Source organism: Phalacrocorax aristotelis, chromosome 1 (genome assembly GCF_949628215.1).
Source record: "Phalacrocorax aristotelis chromosome 1, bGulAri2.1, whole genome shotgun sequence".
Classification (NCBI taxonomy): domain Eukaryota; kingdom Metazoa; phylum Chordata; class Aves; order Suliformes; family Phalacrocoracidae; genus Phalacrocorax; species Phalacrocorax aristotelis.
Window position 1 is genome coordinate 181,203,263 of NC_134276.1, and position 16,822 is coordinate 181,220,084.

Consider the following 16,822-nt stretch of genomic DNA (forward strand, 5'->3'; position numbering starts at 1 on the left):
GTCGACCTCCTGGAAACCCCACAAAAGAAATCGAGCAGTGCTTCTCTTTACCAGAGGTCTCTTCTGATCAACTCCGCAGAAGAAATAATGTCTAGTATTAACAATTTAGGATTGATCTGAAAGTATCACCTGGATCAGAGTAACTTAGTCTTACAAGAGGGCTTTCTGAACTATTGGTGCTAAAGGGTGTTCATAAACCAAACATTTTTACTATTTTTAAAGCCTAATAATTACTAGAACAGATTTATGCACATGTATCTCAGACAAAGCCTCACCTTTATTAAACATTTGAAAAGTTTCTGAACCATGAAAGACACATGACAGATCATACAATGACAACAAGTAACAGTAAAGGAATTCTTTCTCTTCAGGAAACTGGAAGAAATCATGAAAGCAAATTGGTCGAGTTTTATATCAGCCATTAACTCACTCAAGTGAGAAAAGCAATTCAGACACTTCCCACAGATTTAAACACTTAGATAGCTGCATGATGAAGGAATTTATAGACAGCTCCCAGAATCTCATGTTTTCTGCATTTAAATGTCCCTTCCCACACTTTTGCAAAGCCACCCATGTGAAAGAACACCACTGTTCTGCGTCCCAGCAGCCTTTGGCACTGCTGACATCCTACTGATGTTGTTTGACTGGATTCTTTATCTCTGCCAGCCCCGGAAAACAAATGTCACATGCCACAGCAATAATGCAGATGTCACCCTGCTCCTTCTGCAGCCAGCAAGGAAAGCTATCAACATGCTGTCAACACAAAATACCTCCTTTATTTCAGTATCTATCTCAAAATCATTTGGAAACTAGGGAATGGCAGTGAAAAGACCACATCCCTTTTCTTAACTCTACTTCTTTGGTTAGCATCATGTGGTCATATGTGAGCAAACACAGAGAGCTGGGCAGCATGAGACAGAAAAGAAATAGATCTGAATTGAATGATGCGGCAGGGCATACATACCCTCAGCAAGTCTGCTGATGACACAAAGCTGGGAGGAGTGGCTGACAAGCCCAAGGGCACCTTGGCAAGCTGGAGAAATGGGCTGACAACAACCTCATGAAGTTCAACAAGGAGAAGCACAAAGCCCTGCACCTGGGGAGGAACAACCCCACGCACTAGTATATGCTGGGGGCTGACCAGCTGGAAAGCAGCTTTGCAAAGAAGGAGCTGATGGTCCTGGTGGGCACCAAGCTGACCACGAGGCAGCAATGTGCCCTTGTGGCAAAGACGACCAACAGCCTCCTGGGATACATCAGACAGAGAGTTGCCAGCAGGTCCAGGGAGGTGATCCTTCCCCTCTGCTCAGCCCTAGTGAGACACACCTGGCGTGCTGGGTCCAGTCCTGGGCTCCCCAGTGCAGGAGACACATGGACATACTGGAGCAGCTCCAGCAAAGAGCCACCAAGATGATTATGGACTTGGGACACCTGACACACAGAGGGTAAGAGAGCTGGGGCTGTTCAGCCTGGAGAAGAGAAGGCTCAGGGGGGATCTTACCAACTTATATAAATACCTGAAGGGAAAGTACAAAGAGGATGGAGCCAGGCTCTTCTCAATGGTGCCCAGTGACAGGACCAGAGACAATGGGCACAAATCAAAACAGAGGAGGTTCCATCCAAACATCAAGAAACACTTTTTTACTGTAAGGGTGACAGAGCACTGGCACAGATGGCACAGAGAGGTTTTGCAGTCTCCTTCCTTCCATTGAGATATTAAAAAGCTATCTGGATGCAGTCCTGTGCACCCACTCAAGCAGGGGAGTTGGACCAGATGACCTCCAGAGGTCTCTTCCAACCTCAATCCTTTTGTGATTCTGTGACCTTTGCCACTCATGTACCACAGAAAAGCATCTGAGAGACTAAGAACATTTCAGGAAAGAAAAAAGGCTATTAAATGAATATAATAATTCACTGGAATTGTAGATTAAAATCAAAATCATGGTGGTGTGAGGAAAACAATACCACTGTAAGTCTTACATCTCCTTTCCCTCTGATTTGTGAAGAGGAACAGTTCGGTTTGGCAAGATAGCAAAGAGAAAACAGGAAACGAAAAGTAGTCTGATGCATCGGAAATATATGGAACGACATATATTTTTAAAGCTTTATAAAATACTTTCTTAATTAAAATTCCATTTTAAAAGCTGAGATTGTATGACTCAGTTTTATAGAAAAGATGAGTTGACGTGCCTTTTTTTAGGCTAGGGAACTTCAAAAGTTGTTGAAGAAAGCAGTAAAGTAAGTTTAGCAAAATCCCACTGGACCCTTTCCTACAACACTAACTCAGTGCAATTTGCCATTAATGGTGCACTCTACCATTCTACATCACTCCTGACTCCGAACTTCCCTAATTTAAGCAATCTGCCTTTCCCTCACCAAATGTTTCTGTAAGTATTCTTGTCAGCACTAGCATCTATCAACTTCACCTTCCTAAGTATGACAGCCTACACTGGAGATTTGCTCTCCTTTCAGCTGATCTTCAGCTGCGGGGGCAGCTTCACCAATGCAATTCCTGGAGACTGATGGAACGAAGCAATAACATGTGCACCAGAATAAGTTACCTAAGCCTCAAGCAGAAAGAGCCCGACTATTGAAAACACCATCTTTACTTGCCTCCTCAGCCTCTCCAGCTGCCCTGTGAGGTTATCACTGAGGAATGTAAACTTAATACAACTTAAACTTAAAACTTCCAAATATTTGTTAAAAATCAGTGATAACATTGACATCACTCAACTCCTGAGAAACCCACAGGCAATATGTCCCACAAAGCGTACAGGTCTACCTACCTTTCTCCGCCATTCTTTCGGTATGCCTGTTGGCAATCTGGCCACTGCCTTGAGTGCATCATGCCACTAAAAGCAAAAGCATCCAAAAATGTACAAAATCCACCATTAGTTTGATGTAACAGTATAGCAACATTTACAACATTGCAGACATGCACATTCATTTGATTTTACTGCACACATTTCAGAGTTCAACTGCTTAATCCTCTCACAGGGAAAATACAGATTAATTACCTAATCAGATAACAGAAATATAATATTCTAGGACACAGAGACTTATGAGAGATCTGAGTAAACAATTAAAGCCTTTTGCATTTTCCAAATACTAATGGGACAGCTCCTGATGCAATTGCAAATTATATGTTGACATTATGATGACAGACGCACTTTTGAACTAGGGCAAGTACCTTGATTGAAGAGAACCCAGTCCTTCATAAACTCAAGAGAAAAATTAATTGAATTACCTGCTGAAAACCATTTTGACCTAAAGATGGTTCAAGAGTGAATTTCAATTTCGTATCAACCCCTAGAAGCAAAAAGGAAAAAAAAAAGGTCATGGCCACTATTTTCATTTAGCTCAGAAGGGAACACGCCCACAATTCAAGTAAGAACACAAGATTTTAGCTACATGTTTCAACTACATTTCAACCTGTTTCTGTGAATTCTTGTCTTCACAGTGGATTCAAGGAACACGTTAAGAAGTACACGAACAAAATGTTTTAAAAGGCAGTAATACCTTCTTTACCCCAATAATGTATTACAGCATAACTCACTTCACTAAAAGTCATGTCTTTCACTATTCTACAAAACCATATTTCTACACTGCAAACTATCACATGCATCCACAGAAAAAAACAGAGAGAGACAAAGAGTTTCTTTCCATTTATTTCAACTTCTTGACACTAAATCAATCAAAACTAATTTCTAAGTTTGGGGTGCTAAAATTATTTCATTGCTCAGAATATCCATTTTTTATAATTCCTCAGAACAAAGCACATTTGGTCAGCATTCTGAGTTAAGTTTAGATTTTATTTTGGCCATCTGAGCAAATTATTTTAATTTGTTATAAAGCATGCCTGCTAACAGTCTGTAAAATGCAATATTACATAAAATACTAGGGTCTCACGTTTGGCCTAGCCTGGATCCTGATTGCAGCACTGGAGTTTGCCATAACAGGAAGAACAGTAACACTTTTATTTGCTTTATGTCCCACATTTTGCATGTACAATTCTTTGGTCCTTCAAATGCCGCTGTCCGGAGCTCAGGTGCTGAACACGCCTCCCCTCGCTTCCCCTCCCCTCCCTCAAGTCTTCCAGCATAAAGAGTAAAGCGTTTCTTTATTTTTCCTCCACCATTTAATACGATGTGTTGCTCCATATTTAAAATTATGCATTTTAATATATATTTAATCATCATATTTATTTTAAGAAGGAAAAAAACACCAACAGATTTTAATCCTGCAAGATTGTAAGTATATAAAACCCGTGCTAATCAACTCTCCAGTAATACTCAGTGCTTTGGAAGACTAAGCCTGCGAGTCTGACAGAAACCCATACTGTAGTGGCATTTGCTAGTTATGGAATGTAAAATGCCTTTCAGCATTTGCATACTGAAGAGGTGATAAGTAATTTTAAAACCTCACTGCTTGATAAACACATGTTTAAAGACAAAACCTTCCCCTTCAAGGTTTTTTTTTTTTTCCTTTGGCAGGGGAGAGGGATTAGAAAGAAAGAAAATTCACACAAAAAAACCCCAGCATTGTTTAGAATTTTAGCATTTTAGAATTGCATCACTGAAATGTGGGGATTGGTGCTTTTATTTCCCTGCTTCGGATTTAAAAGACATGCTTGGCAGATCTAGAAAAATAAAAGCTTTAAACTCTAATAGAAATATCTTGAAAAACATTAAAGGATTAACAGTTATTCCTGGAAGTAACTGTTTATTAGTATTCTTCCCCATAACTCCATGGCACTCAGCAGGGACTCCTAATAGATAAATCTTTTCATAATAATTCAAAGCAATGTAACAATGCCAGTAACTGACTGAGATGAAATCGTATCACGTTTGCTATAAATGCAAAAAGTGAGTCTCATTCCCAAGCAATCTAGTGGTAAGTGCTGGAAAACCCTAATACATACAAAAAGATATCATGACCAAGAACTCCTTTTGTTAAGGTAATAGATGTTGACATGTTATCTAACACTGCCTTGTGGCAAAGAAGCAATAGCCTTCCAAAATAATCATGTATTAATTTCCAACTCAGCAGCTAAATATTAAATCACATCACAATTTTGTAAGACTTAGATCCCAGTAACAACTTCACTCTTTGTCTTTTAAATTTCATAAGAAAGATGCAAGCAGAGACAGACAAATCTGCAAAAGATCAGGCACAATAAGATATAACCTCAGAACAAGGTAAAACGTATCTGTCATTTACATGAATATCAAGACCATGGAGCTCACATAGCTGTCTTGATTAAATGAGACTGAAATAAGACCCTTCAATCTCCATCTACAAAAGTTTATTAAATCACGGCAGACAATTAAGACAGGTGTGAAAATTACTAGAAATGAGGATTACATCGTGTGGTAACACCAGACTACATGGCACACCCTCTTCAGTATGGTGAGGAACCTCTCAGTCAGGCCATGCCCTGTAACCTCTAGAAGAAGCCACGGAATCTGCATCCCCTTATTTGTTCCCAGTTAGAAATGGTCCCAAAAACAAATTATGTGATGGTTTTGTAACAGTGGAGGGGAAGAGCCATTGGGAGTGAGCCACAGACCATACAGGAATGGTTCCTCATTCCTATCTATTTTAAAGAATTTACCTTTCCCAAGGGAAAAAAAATTACAACCTTGTTCAATAAAAATATAGCAATTAAGCAAGGGAAAAAAAGAAGCTGCAACATGAGCAGTACGGACAGAGCAAGGAAGGTTATACCCACCAAGGAACTTCCCGGGGCACCTGCAGGAAGGCAACCAGCAAGCTAGGAGCAGCACCCCATTGCCTGTTACTTATTTCTGGCACAAGAACCATCTTGCTACGTGCAGTTTCTACACTCTTCACTGAACTAATCTTTGGACTTTAGAGCTTCAAGGGAATTAATGCCTATCCCCATTCCAACCTCTCTTGGTTTCCCAAACCCTCCTCCATTGTTCCCCTTTTCCTAATAAATACCACTTTTTTAACTTTTTTTCGTTTTCACTCAGTCCTGCCATTTTCATCCTGACCCCTTTTGCTTATATTACCACCAGCCTTTCCCCAGGGCCTCCTTCCACATACCATCTTTTCTCCCTTATACTTCCATTGTCTGCTACACCTTACCAGCAACTCCCTTTAATTCCGCATTCAGTTGTTGTCTCCCGACAAACTAACTTAGATTCCCTGATACCTTCTTCCCCACCTCAGTACCCCACACCTATCCAACCCTACCACACACCTTCTGCACCCATTTTCACTGGATTTTCCCCTTTTTGCTACTCCTCCATCTCTGGGTCACGTAGTACCTCTCGGTTACATAAACACAGAAAAGACCCCTTGGGGCCTTATGGGAACTTTTCTTCCCAGCTCCTCTGCATGGACAGCCTGGCAGAAATGCACCATACACACAGCAATAGTTCCGGCTCTCGGGGACTGTAAGCGCTGTCAGTACAACTCAGCCCTTTTTCATCAAGCCAGCCAGGCTATAGTGTCACTTGACATATTAAGTATCACCTCCAGTTCATACACTTTCAACTGATGCTTCATACCTTAAAAATACGTTAACTCATGTAAGCAGGAATGTGTTGGGAACACATATGAATTATCAGCTCCACAAATACAAGCACACGCAACAGTACATATGTTTGGCACCAGTCAAATTTCTGAAGGGTAGGAGAATGCCAAAATAAGGCCTGCTCAATGCTCTTGCAATGAGGTCACCAGAAACCACTGCAGAAAAGCTATTTCAAAAAGAAAAGGAGAAAAAAAAAAAAAAAGACAAAAACCCACAAACCGTAGTCCTGTTAGCTTTTCCACATAAAATACACGACAACTCCTGACAACAAAAAGGCTGTAAGAGGGAAGAATATACCCCTAGGATTCCCAAACCAAAGCAGTCTTCTACTGCATGACCAAAATGTAGCACAGGACCATGTAAGGAGCCACAAGAGGGGAGAAAAATGTTGTGGTCAGCCAAGTACCTGTGTGAACAAATCAAATCCCCACTCCTCAGCAGCATTAAACAAAAGGACAGGACCAATTCTGGGAATTTTTCAGAAATACTAAACCAGAAAAAGCACAGGAAGATGATCTTTTCTGATGCATGTACATGAGCCATGGCTTGAAACTTAAAAAGCACATCACTCTAAATTCTTGGCTGTACTTAAAAGCAGCTGTTGAAACCTCTCCCATGGAAAACCACTAAATATTTTACCAAAAACAAATGAGGAAAAAAAGGCCTAAAGCAGCTTCATGTGCAGTGGGAGTCCAAACTTGGGGAAAAAAACCAGCAACATAAACTACCACCTTATTGTCGCTTGTGGTTTCAGGAAGATTCTTAGCCTTGCCCTCTCATTTATCTCTAAATATAGGGTTTCATTTGCAAAATGAGAAATAAAAGTAACATTCCGAGTAGCTCTACATGAAATCACTTTTGTCGGGAGCCAGAGCTCACTGGGATGTATCAAAGCACATCTAAAATCTGCTGTCTACAGAACCTTTAATACAAACAGACAGCTGATACCGACACCAAGAAAATCTGAAAGAAACTTTATTCAGCTTATTTTTCAAGGGCTTACTAGGTGCCCTGTCTCCATCACTCTATGAAAGCCTACATCATGAATGACGCTACTGTATTTATTTACATATGAACAACATGGGAACCCCAACTGGTGGCATCTCCCAGCTTTAAGACTATGGCATTCATGGTTACACCTCCAACTGTCTCCCCTGGTCTTTGTGGGAGCGTAAGTAAAAGAATGTCATTATCCAGATAACATCATTACCTTGGATATTAGAAGACTACTGTAGGAGCAGGGGTCTGTGAGAATTACGAATCAGGAAATCTCCTTGATAACAGCAACCCCATAAACCTATACCAGAATATATCTGAGACCTTATTAATAATAGCATCCAAAACCTATCTCAAACACAGAAGCAGTCTGCATTGTGTGCTTGATGCACACATGCTAGCACAATGGGAAATGGAATCTTATGTATTCCTATGCACCGCTGTGTGTTTCAGTAGACCTCAGGCTTGCATATTTCATAAACGCCCAGGATTAGGCAACAGATCAACAACATTTTAGCTACAAGTGACAGCTCTAACACTGTAAATTGAATTTAAGTTTCCAATATTTAATTTTTTAAAAAATCCAAAATTTTTATGACAGGCAACTAGAATCTAGCACTCATGATGACCCATCAGTGTTGCTGAGAGCCTGCTTCCCTGGAGCGAGCACCCGTTGTTGGCTGACCACCTGCTCCTTAAAAGACTTCGGTACTGAAGCAGGATCTAGGAAAAAACAGCCGCAGAGCCGACGCCTTCCCCCTTCGGAAAGGCAGGGCTGCGAATTTAGACAACACCCTACCGCAGACAAAGGCTGGGCGGGAGGAGGGGGCTCCGGCAAGCCAAGAGCGAGCAGGTTTAGCGGGAACGGGCTGGGCTAGGCGAGGCTGTGGGGAGGCGGCCGGGCCCCGGCCGGCTGCCGGGGGGGGGGGAGAGGGACGGGGCAGGAGGCACCGGGCACGGCCACACGGCACAGAAGCGCTGCGAGGCGGCGGCGGCAGGCGAGAGGAGCGGGGAGACAAGCCGGGACCCGCCAGGCAGGGACGACAGGAGCCCCCCCGGAGGAAAGGGGCAGCGCGCTGCCTCCCCACCAGGCCTGGCTCCCCCGCGGAGCTGCCTCTGCCCACTCCCCGGCCCGGGGTGACCTCGCCGGCCCTGCTCCCCGCCGCCCCAGCCCGACCAGGACCGCCGCCGCCGCCCCGGCCGCCCCGCTCCGCACACCCCCACCCGCACCGCGCCTCAGGCCGCGGCGCCTCACGCAGCCCGGGCCCCACCGAGGCTGCCCGCGCCGTAGCCCACAAGGCGCGGCCATTTGCCTCGGGCCGCGACCGCCCGCCGCTGCCACCGGGGCGCAGCCCCCCGCGTCCCTCCTCCCGCCTACCCGCGGCCCTCATGGCCCTCCGGCCGCGTCCTCCTAGCCGAGCGGCTCCGGCCGCTCCCCCGCCCCGCTCCCCGCTAAGCCGCTTACGGGGCTGCAGCCGCCGCCCGGGGGGGGAGCGGGTTACCTGGCTCCAAGGTGCAGAGCAGGCGTGGCGCCGTCCGGGAGATGCAGCTGCGCTTCTTGAGGACGTTGCTGAGGATGGTGCCCACGCCGCCGCCGCCGCCGCCACCCCCCGAGCTCTGCCGCTTCAGGCATCGCCCCCCGCGTCTGAGCGAGCTCGTCAGTCTGTCCTGCCGCATGGCAGCCCCGGCCCGCCGCCCCGCCGGGGCCTCGCTGCCAGCCGTAGCCGAAGGGTGGCCCTCAGGGCGGCGGGGCGGGGGGCATGGCCGGGCCGGGCGGGTTGGGGGCCCCGGCTCTCCTCCCGGCGAGCGGGGATCTGCAGTGCAGAGACGGCAAAGGCGAAGTGCGGGAGAGAAGAGGGAGGACAAGGAGAGGAGAAAGGGAGGAAAAAAAAAAAAGGAGAGGAGAGGGAGAAAAAAAAAAAAAAAAGAGGAGTTGCTCCCGCCCACAACCCTAGCATCACTGCCTGACTAAACCAGCAGCCTCTCCTCCTCCAGCACCGCCCGGGATGCAGCAGGCGAAGGGGAGCAGCAGCAGCAGCTCCGGTTGGCCATCAAGGGAGCGCAGGCGGCCGCGGTGGGGCCCGGCGGTGGCGGGGGGCTGCCGGCCACCTGCACGCGGGTCGCCCAGCACGTGCCATGCTGACACCTCTCGCTTGACGCCTTTTAATGGGTGCAATACTGAAGTTTCTGCCGAGAATGAAGTGAGCTAAACATCCAGCAAAGAGACTTCTCACGTGGGATTCTGGCCTACAGCTGGACGTGGGTAAATAGTCCTGCTGCCCCTGTCAAAAAGCTGTCCTGGGAAGCAGTCCCGCAAGTACCACCAGACCATGGAGCAAGGGGAGAGCAATGGATGTAACAGCATCCCAATGCTGCGGTGGGCTGGGGTCAGGGCCTGCGGCCAGGGCTGCTCAGGGACGGCCCCAGCAGCAGCAAGAGCAAGCGGGCTGCAGAGTTTCTGTTTTTCCAGCACAGAGACTTCAAACATACTCAACTAAAATAACAGCCTTTTCTATGAATCTAAATTGCAACTGCACTTACCACTAATGACGTGCCATGCACTAAATAGTTAAAAGAAGCTATTCAACAGCATTTTATTAGATGCATTTTCCAGTGCCATTTGACCTAACAGCATCTTAAAAGGGTTTGATAGAGAATTTCAGACTAGTGGTTTGACTGACAAGAAGGAAAAGTATTTGAAATAATGATAGCTTTTACGATCTAAGCCACTCAGCATTTCTTTGGAAGGAGAGCAGATTTATCACACCACATTAGTCAGGCTCACAGACCAAGCTACCAGAAGCCTGAGTCTACCTGCCAACATCCGTAGCTTTGAAACAGTAATTTTCTCCTTCATTAAAAAGATGTTTTTCTCAGCCACATTACAGAGAGGAGAAAACTGGCAACAGATAAGGAGCGAAGCCAATTATATAAAAGATACACAATATAAAACACAGAAGCAAGCCTTTTAAGATCAGTTACAGCTATCTTTAGAATTTACTGTGAAGTTTTCAAAGAAGCATGATTTTGATCATGCCTCTTTAAATATCTGGTTTGGTTTTGGAGAAAAGTCACTACATTTCAGCTGCTAGCTTGCATTCTGAATAGATAATTAAGTCTGTGTGTCGGTGGTTCTTTTTTTAACAAAGGTGACACTTCTCTGCTGATGTAGATGATGAAAATCACTTTATTTCAGTGCCAGCTGGAGATGATGATTTAGTGGTTAAAGCATCAAATTCAAAATGAATTAATCTCCCTAGATGTACAGATTGTACCAATGGGACTGTAACAGAAACATTTAAATACAGAAATAACCATGTAATCTTTCTAATATTATTTTCCTTTTCCTTGAGAGCCATGTGCAAATAGCACCACATTGTTCTTGGATCATTTCAAGACTGGCTAACCCAACACCACGTGCCGTTGCCCGAAGTCTCAGGAGCCATAGCCGAAGTTTCAGGAACCACTCATTATCCATACAGTGAAAATCAGTCATCCCACGAAACTGAAGATAACCTTACATTACCTTCGATTTTTAAACAATTACAAATGAGTTCTAAAAAACAACAAAAAAAGACATCAGTATTTAACTGATGAGGATAACCAGCTCTCCAAGTGAGAATTCCGTGTCCTCATTTACTGCTGTTTCTCCTACTTGTCACCTTGTCACTTTATAAGAGAACTGGGAGCAATAAGGACAATCATTCTGTTACTTGGGACATGGCCACTTCTAAGGACCAGCATACCATTAAGGAGCTTTCCCCAAATCCTGGCCAATTAATGCAACATTACTCTTAAAAAAAGGCAAAAAATGAACTTCAGGAGACAAAATGAAGAAGCCGAGCCATACAAATGGGTTCGATGACTCACTGGATCGTTAGCACAAATGGATTTTTTGAGACACAAATAAGCCTCCCATTAAGCACACATATACATATCTTAAGGGCAAAGGCCTAGCTTCTAGAGAAGTAGATGGCATTGGGTGTTAATCACTGATCAGGCAAAGCCTCTAATTTGTCTGTGGCAAGACATGTTCTGGACTCTCTGGACTTGCAGACATCTAAGCATGACACTGCATGTCAGCAGCTTGTATAAATTTCCCATATTCACCACTGTTAGCTCTAAGTAGTCTTCAATGACAGGGACATTTCAGACAAATCACCATAGTTCCAAGTTGGTGAAAACACAAAAAATTTTAACTCAAAGTGTCACCAGCCATCATCAATCTAGTTTGATCACCAGTGAAGAGAGGTCTGGCCATGTCCATAAGTCCGTGCCTGCGATTTCTGACAAGACAGAGGATGCTCAGAAAGGATTTGGGGAGGAGGGGAATCAAAGTATTTTGGCTAGCCCAGATATTTCTGCTCCAGATATTTTGTAATAATCAGCCTGAGACTTTGTTTTTCCCACCTGTAGTTCATTTACTCTCCCCCACAACAGAGTTACTTTCTGAAAAACCCTACCAGCCTCATTTGGTATTTCTCTACACTCACCACCACCTGCTAACCATGCCTTTTTAAGTCCAGAGCATACTTCATAAGAAATTCTAGTTCACACGTGTAACTTGCTCAGTTGTTACAATCTGCCTTATGGTGATCGGTCCTATGATCACTGCCAGGTTTTGACATAGGAAAACAAACTCCATTTACCTTAAACCTCCCCGTTCATCAGCCCGATTCTCTTCTGTCTGCACTGGGACAATGAGGTAAAAGACAGGCAACCAGAAAGGGAGAATGAGCATAAGCAGATGGAGCAGCAACAGGAACAGCAGCACAAACTGGGCCACAGACTGATCTCGCTTTTAAAGAAAAGGACACATTTGTTTGCATGGAGCTTTAACTACCCAATCCCAGGATTACTGGAAGGCACAGTTCACTGGTTCGCTTCTGAGGTGTGCAAAAACCACTGAATGTAGTCAAAAGACTAAAAATGTCAGGACATCTTCAGCTGGGTCACTGTACTTCATGAACTCCATGTCCTCCCCTTTATTTCACAGAAAAGTATGTGGACCTCCTGTCATTCTGATTTGCATGACAACATCCCAGTGAAACGGTGAAAGTTGTGGGAGAAAGCTTGTTTGTAAAGCTTCTGGACACTTGTGTTGGCAAAAATACTTAAAGCAACACATACCCGTGAAAAAATATCTTGCAATAAATATTTTGTATGATAATACTGTAATATGTTTCATCCCAAAGCATTTTAGAAATTTCATTTAGGCAACATCACTACACCAGCTGCTGATATAGCAAATGTCATAAAGAAATATATATCAGTAGGATGAGGGGGGAAAAAATGTATTGCAACCACAAGGCAAAAACTATTCCATTGACCACATCATAGTGCCATTGTCTGCTGAACCCCAGAGTTCCGTATACTACCTTTAAGACCCCACAAAATGTAACCAGAAAACGTAAACCCATTACCACTTGGCTTCAAATACTTTACAGCAGTTAGTAAATCAAGAGATTTTAAATTTGTACCAACACATATTCTGATGCGCACTCTAGTTCCTCATGAGCTTCAAAAAGAGAAAAGATCTCACTTTTAAAACTGTAGTGTATAAGAGAAAAATATATGGAATGAAACATGTCCACTTTGGAAGGAAAAGATAAGGCAGTTTGAGATTCTCCCAGAGAGAAAAACTATTTTAAATACATTTAGCCCATTAAAGCATCTTCACCACTGGAGCACAAAATTCCTGTCCTACCCAGTTCTATGTGTGTTCTATTATTAAAAACCTCACTGCCAAAAACAGCCCCACTTCCTTCTGCTTGATCCTAAAAGCCTGAAAACAAACATGACCCACCTGGAGTTTCACGCTCCTCCAACGCACAAGATGGAGCCACCTCTGACAGCTTGAAAAGAGGCCTCTGGCTTGTTGGGTCCTTGACACTGAAGGGGCACAGGTGCTACAGGGGTGCTGCAGTGCGTGACTTCGAACATGAAAGCTTGCAAGGTGGCACAGCCCAGCACTCCTCCCACCTCAGCCTACAAGTAGAGCATCCCAGCCAGCGTTGCCAGTACTGCTCTGCAGGCTCTGTTACTGACTCGCTACCTCAGACACTGCAGGTGAGCTCTGATCTACCAGCCAGCTGTAACTACTGTGTGGACCACCAAGCACAGAGCCTGTAGCACTGTTTCACGTATCCACAGTTGCATGAGCACATGACGAGTCTATGGGTAAGAGTGGACAGACCTTTGTTATACCGAAGTAAAAAACATGATTTTGGACTAACAGATTCAGTTCTGCCACCAAGCTTGCCTCTGCTCTCAAGCAAGTAGTCCAGGGTTGTCTTTACTGGAAAAGGGATGGTTCCCGAACCAATACAAAAATGAAGTTTTGCTACTGTATTTGTGCGTAGATGAAGTTCATTTTACACACTTCCAACAAGCAGGGCTCAGGAAAATGGTGCAGTATGTTGACACACCAGCAAGTCTCATCAACACAGCATGAATATTTAAAACTTGCATTACATTAGTCATCATTTGTATCACTTTGCACGTAAATGTCACAAAACAGGTCAGGACCTCACTGCGTCCTATATTAGCTATGACAGACAAAAAGAGCAGAGCCAATCCTTGCCTACGAAGGTATTCACTGCAAATTTAAACTATACAATGGACAGGAAATAACATCTATGATTTTCAGAAACAGAGAGCCAAGATTTAAATGATTATTCTCAGGAAGCATGCAGCAGAGCTGGGAAACTAATCCAAACAAGCTCACTTCTAGTCCAATGTTTCCTCCTCCTTTAGACTTCAGACACATAGCCTTCTTTCTTATTTCCCCCTTTAAAAAATGACACCACAGTAAGTACTCTGTAACAGAAACTTCTCTTGAAGGATGCCCTAAAACAGCCCACTTGTTCTTGGAGGGTTTAAGACAGACAGAGGATCTGGGGATTTCTCTTACGAGAGAGTGCTCTCTGGCCATGGGGCTTTGTTTATAGTTAAGATGTCTGAAAGAGAATATTGCCTGCACATTGTTTAGCCATATCTATTGAGGACTGATCTAGATAACATCATTAAAATAGCACTGCTTGGTGTAGTGTGTAGACTAGTTTCCTGTTGAAAGATACAAGACTAACTCCTGTAAGAAGCTCACAACTGTATATACACTACATGATCCTTCAGCTTATCACAATCACAAGGGTTCATCTAGGAGAGAACTTCAGACTCAAGATTCTTCATTATGATCTTTAGGGTTTTCTTTTTTTTGTCATTCTCCCCCTTCTCTCCCATACACACTATCCACTCCTGCCTTCTGTACTTCACACGTGCATACACTAGGACAGGACTGATGAGAAAAGAGAAGGTCTTTTCAGTAGAGCCAGGTCTCCTTGACCTCAACGTCACTTTCCCACAAACGTGTTGTAATTTACCTTTTGGGAGTGATGGACAGATAACCTAGTAAATGTATTTGCAAGTTGAATAATATTCATAATCGTATTGCATCTTGAAATTTTTGGCAGATACTATACATTGAGAAGTATGCCAAACTTTTCCAGCATCAATGAAAACACTTGATATATCATACATCTGTAATGAAGGCATCTGTAAATCAGTTGTGAAAGCAGATTCTAGCAGTTTACAGCACAATGGGGTGGAGCTGTGATAACCAGTTTCCCATCTGGGGAGGCACCACATTGGTAGGGAGTGAATCAGCACAGGTGAGGCTGACTGCAGTCCCTCAATTCTTAGGTTGTTCTCAGAGCAGCACAAGATGTTTATGCAATCAGATCGTGTAGGTAAGAATATGAAAGCCCTCAAAAGCACCACAGGTTGCTAAAACAGAAGTACGGACATGCCTGTAACCCCCTTGAACCTGCCTATGACCTCTCTCCATTTGTACATACCTATTTCCATGAGTGAGGGAGGTGCAGAAAGACTTGACATCCGTAGAGTACCAAGGCTAAGGTTGGCAACAGCAGAAGTGCATACACCTGTCTCCCAGAACTATGCTCAATCCAGAAAGGCATGAAGCCCCTATTCTCCTGACTTCTTTAGGAAACCACTCAGCAGTAAGCTACAAGCTTTTCTTAAACCTGTCTCTACAACAGAAACACACTGAAAGCTAGGAATATGTTAATATTCAAACGCTTTTCATCATAAATTATTAACTCTCCTATGTCACCAACTCTCACCATTGTACCATTAAAAAGCAGCATTTGGAGTTCCTAGGTCAAACTGGTTTTGAGGATAGAAGAATTAAATTTGCTGATAATTCAGCAACCCTGAGCACACAAGTGACAGTAACCAGTGCCAACAGGCTGGGTACAAAGGGTGGCCTATTTCACTCCAGGCTCATCACTGGAAAATGACTGTTCCCAGAGCTTAACAGGAAAGAATTTAAAGAATTCCTGAAAAGTAGAAACCTACTTATGGTTTTTTAAACATCATGCACCACAGATCAGAGGCACTGCAAATATTTCAGAAGAAAAAAAATCTATGCTGACATTACAAAATAGATGCGATGTGGAAACTTTTATCTTAACATAGGGTTCAATGGCTGCAGTGAAAGGACAAGGCAGAGATTTAACTCTGAACTATCCATGTGGGAAACAAAAAGGGACTTAAATAGAATATTTCTTGATCACATGACAGAAGTCAGTCAGTTCCCCTTATTATGCCAGTAACAGAGGACAAAAAACTTGCACAACTGAGTACCCTTCATATTCTGTTAAAGCTATTTGTATTCACTGCAGTGCCCATAAATCTAATTCTGGGCTGCAGCATTATTGCAGTAGGTATTGTACAAGCATAGCAAAAAAACAGACTTCCTGCTTTAGAAGAAAGAAATATGAGAGAAGAAGACACATTGGCATACGAAGGAGCACAGGGAGACAGTGAGGTTATATTGGAAAGCTTGGCGGACAGTAGTCATACATAAGGGCTGGTATTGTGTTTCTGTGGCTTCATGGCAAAGATGAGTACCAAGGGACACACATGAAGGCATAAGGTCAATAAGAGGGCTGACGGATTAGGTTTTAATCATCAGCTCAAGTGCAACATGGCTAAACATCCACAAGGAAACACCAACATGGGGGGAAATTGAGAAGGTGCTTGTTTTAAAATAAGTGTGGGATGGAGGCAGGAGGCATGAGCTAACCTTGAATACTGACTAAGAAATGGCAAGGATGTGACAACAGAGAAGAGTAGATTGTGAAGAGCTTTGGATATTAAAGCAATGAAAGCAAGACATTGACTAGATCTACAGTGACCATAAGGGAAACACAGGCACCTACCACTCATGTGAGCACCCAT

At 43.7% G+C, this 16,822-nt stretch overlaps 1 protein-coding gene across 7 annotated transcripts in view; it reads right to left on the reverse strand.

Annotated features, from left to right (window-relative positions):
* Nucleotides 1–16,822, reverse strand: part of TBC1D30 (TBC1 domain family member 30) — a 58,250-nt gene that overhangs the window by 22,670 nt on the left and 18,758 nt on the right. For 4 of the 7 annotated variants that reach the window (XM_075080894.1, XM_075080895.1, XM_075080893.1 and 1 more), the window contains 3 exons: nucleotides 9,061–9,372; nucleotides 3,248–3,309; nucleotides 2,787–2,852 (listed from right to left, as the gene is read on the reverse strand). In XM_075080894.1, coding sequence (XP_074936995.1) covers nucleotides 2,787–2,852; nucleotides 3,248–3,309; nucleotides 9,061–9,372 — 440 coding nt within the window. The remainder of the gene's footprint in view (nucleotides 1–2,786; nucleotides 2,853–3,247; nucleotides 3,310–9,060; nucleotides 9,373–16,822) is intronic. The other 3 variants (XM_075080897.1, XM_075080896.1, XM_075080898.1) reach the window with 1 other exon arrangement.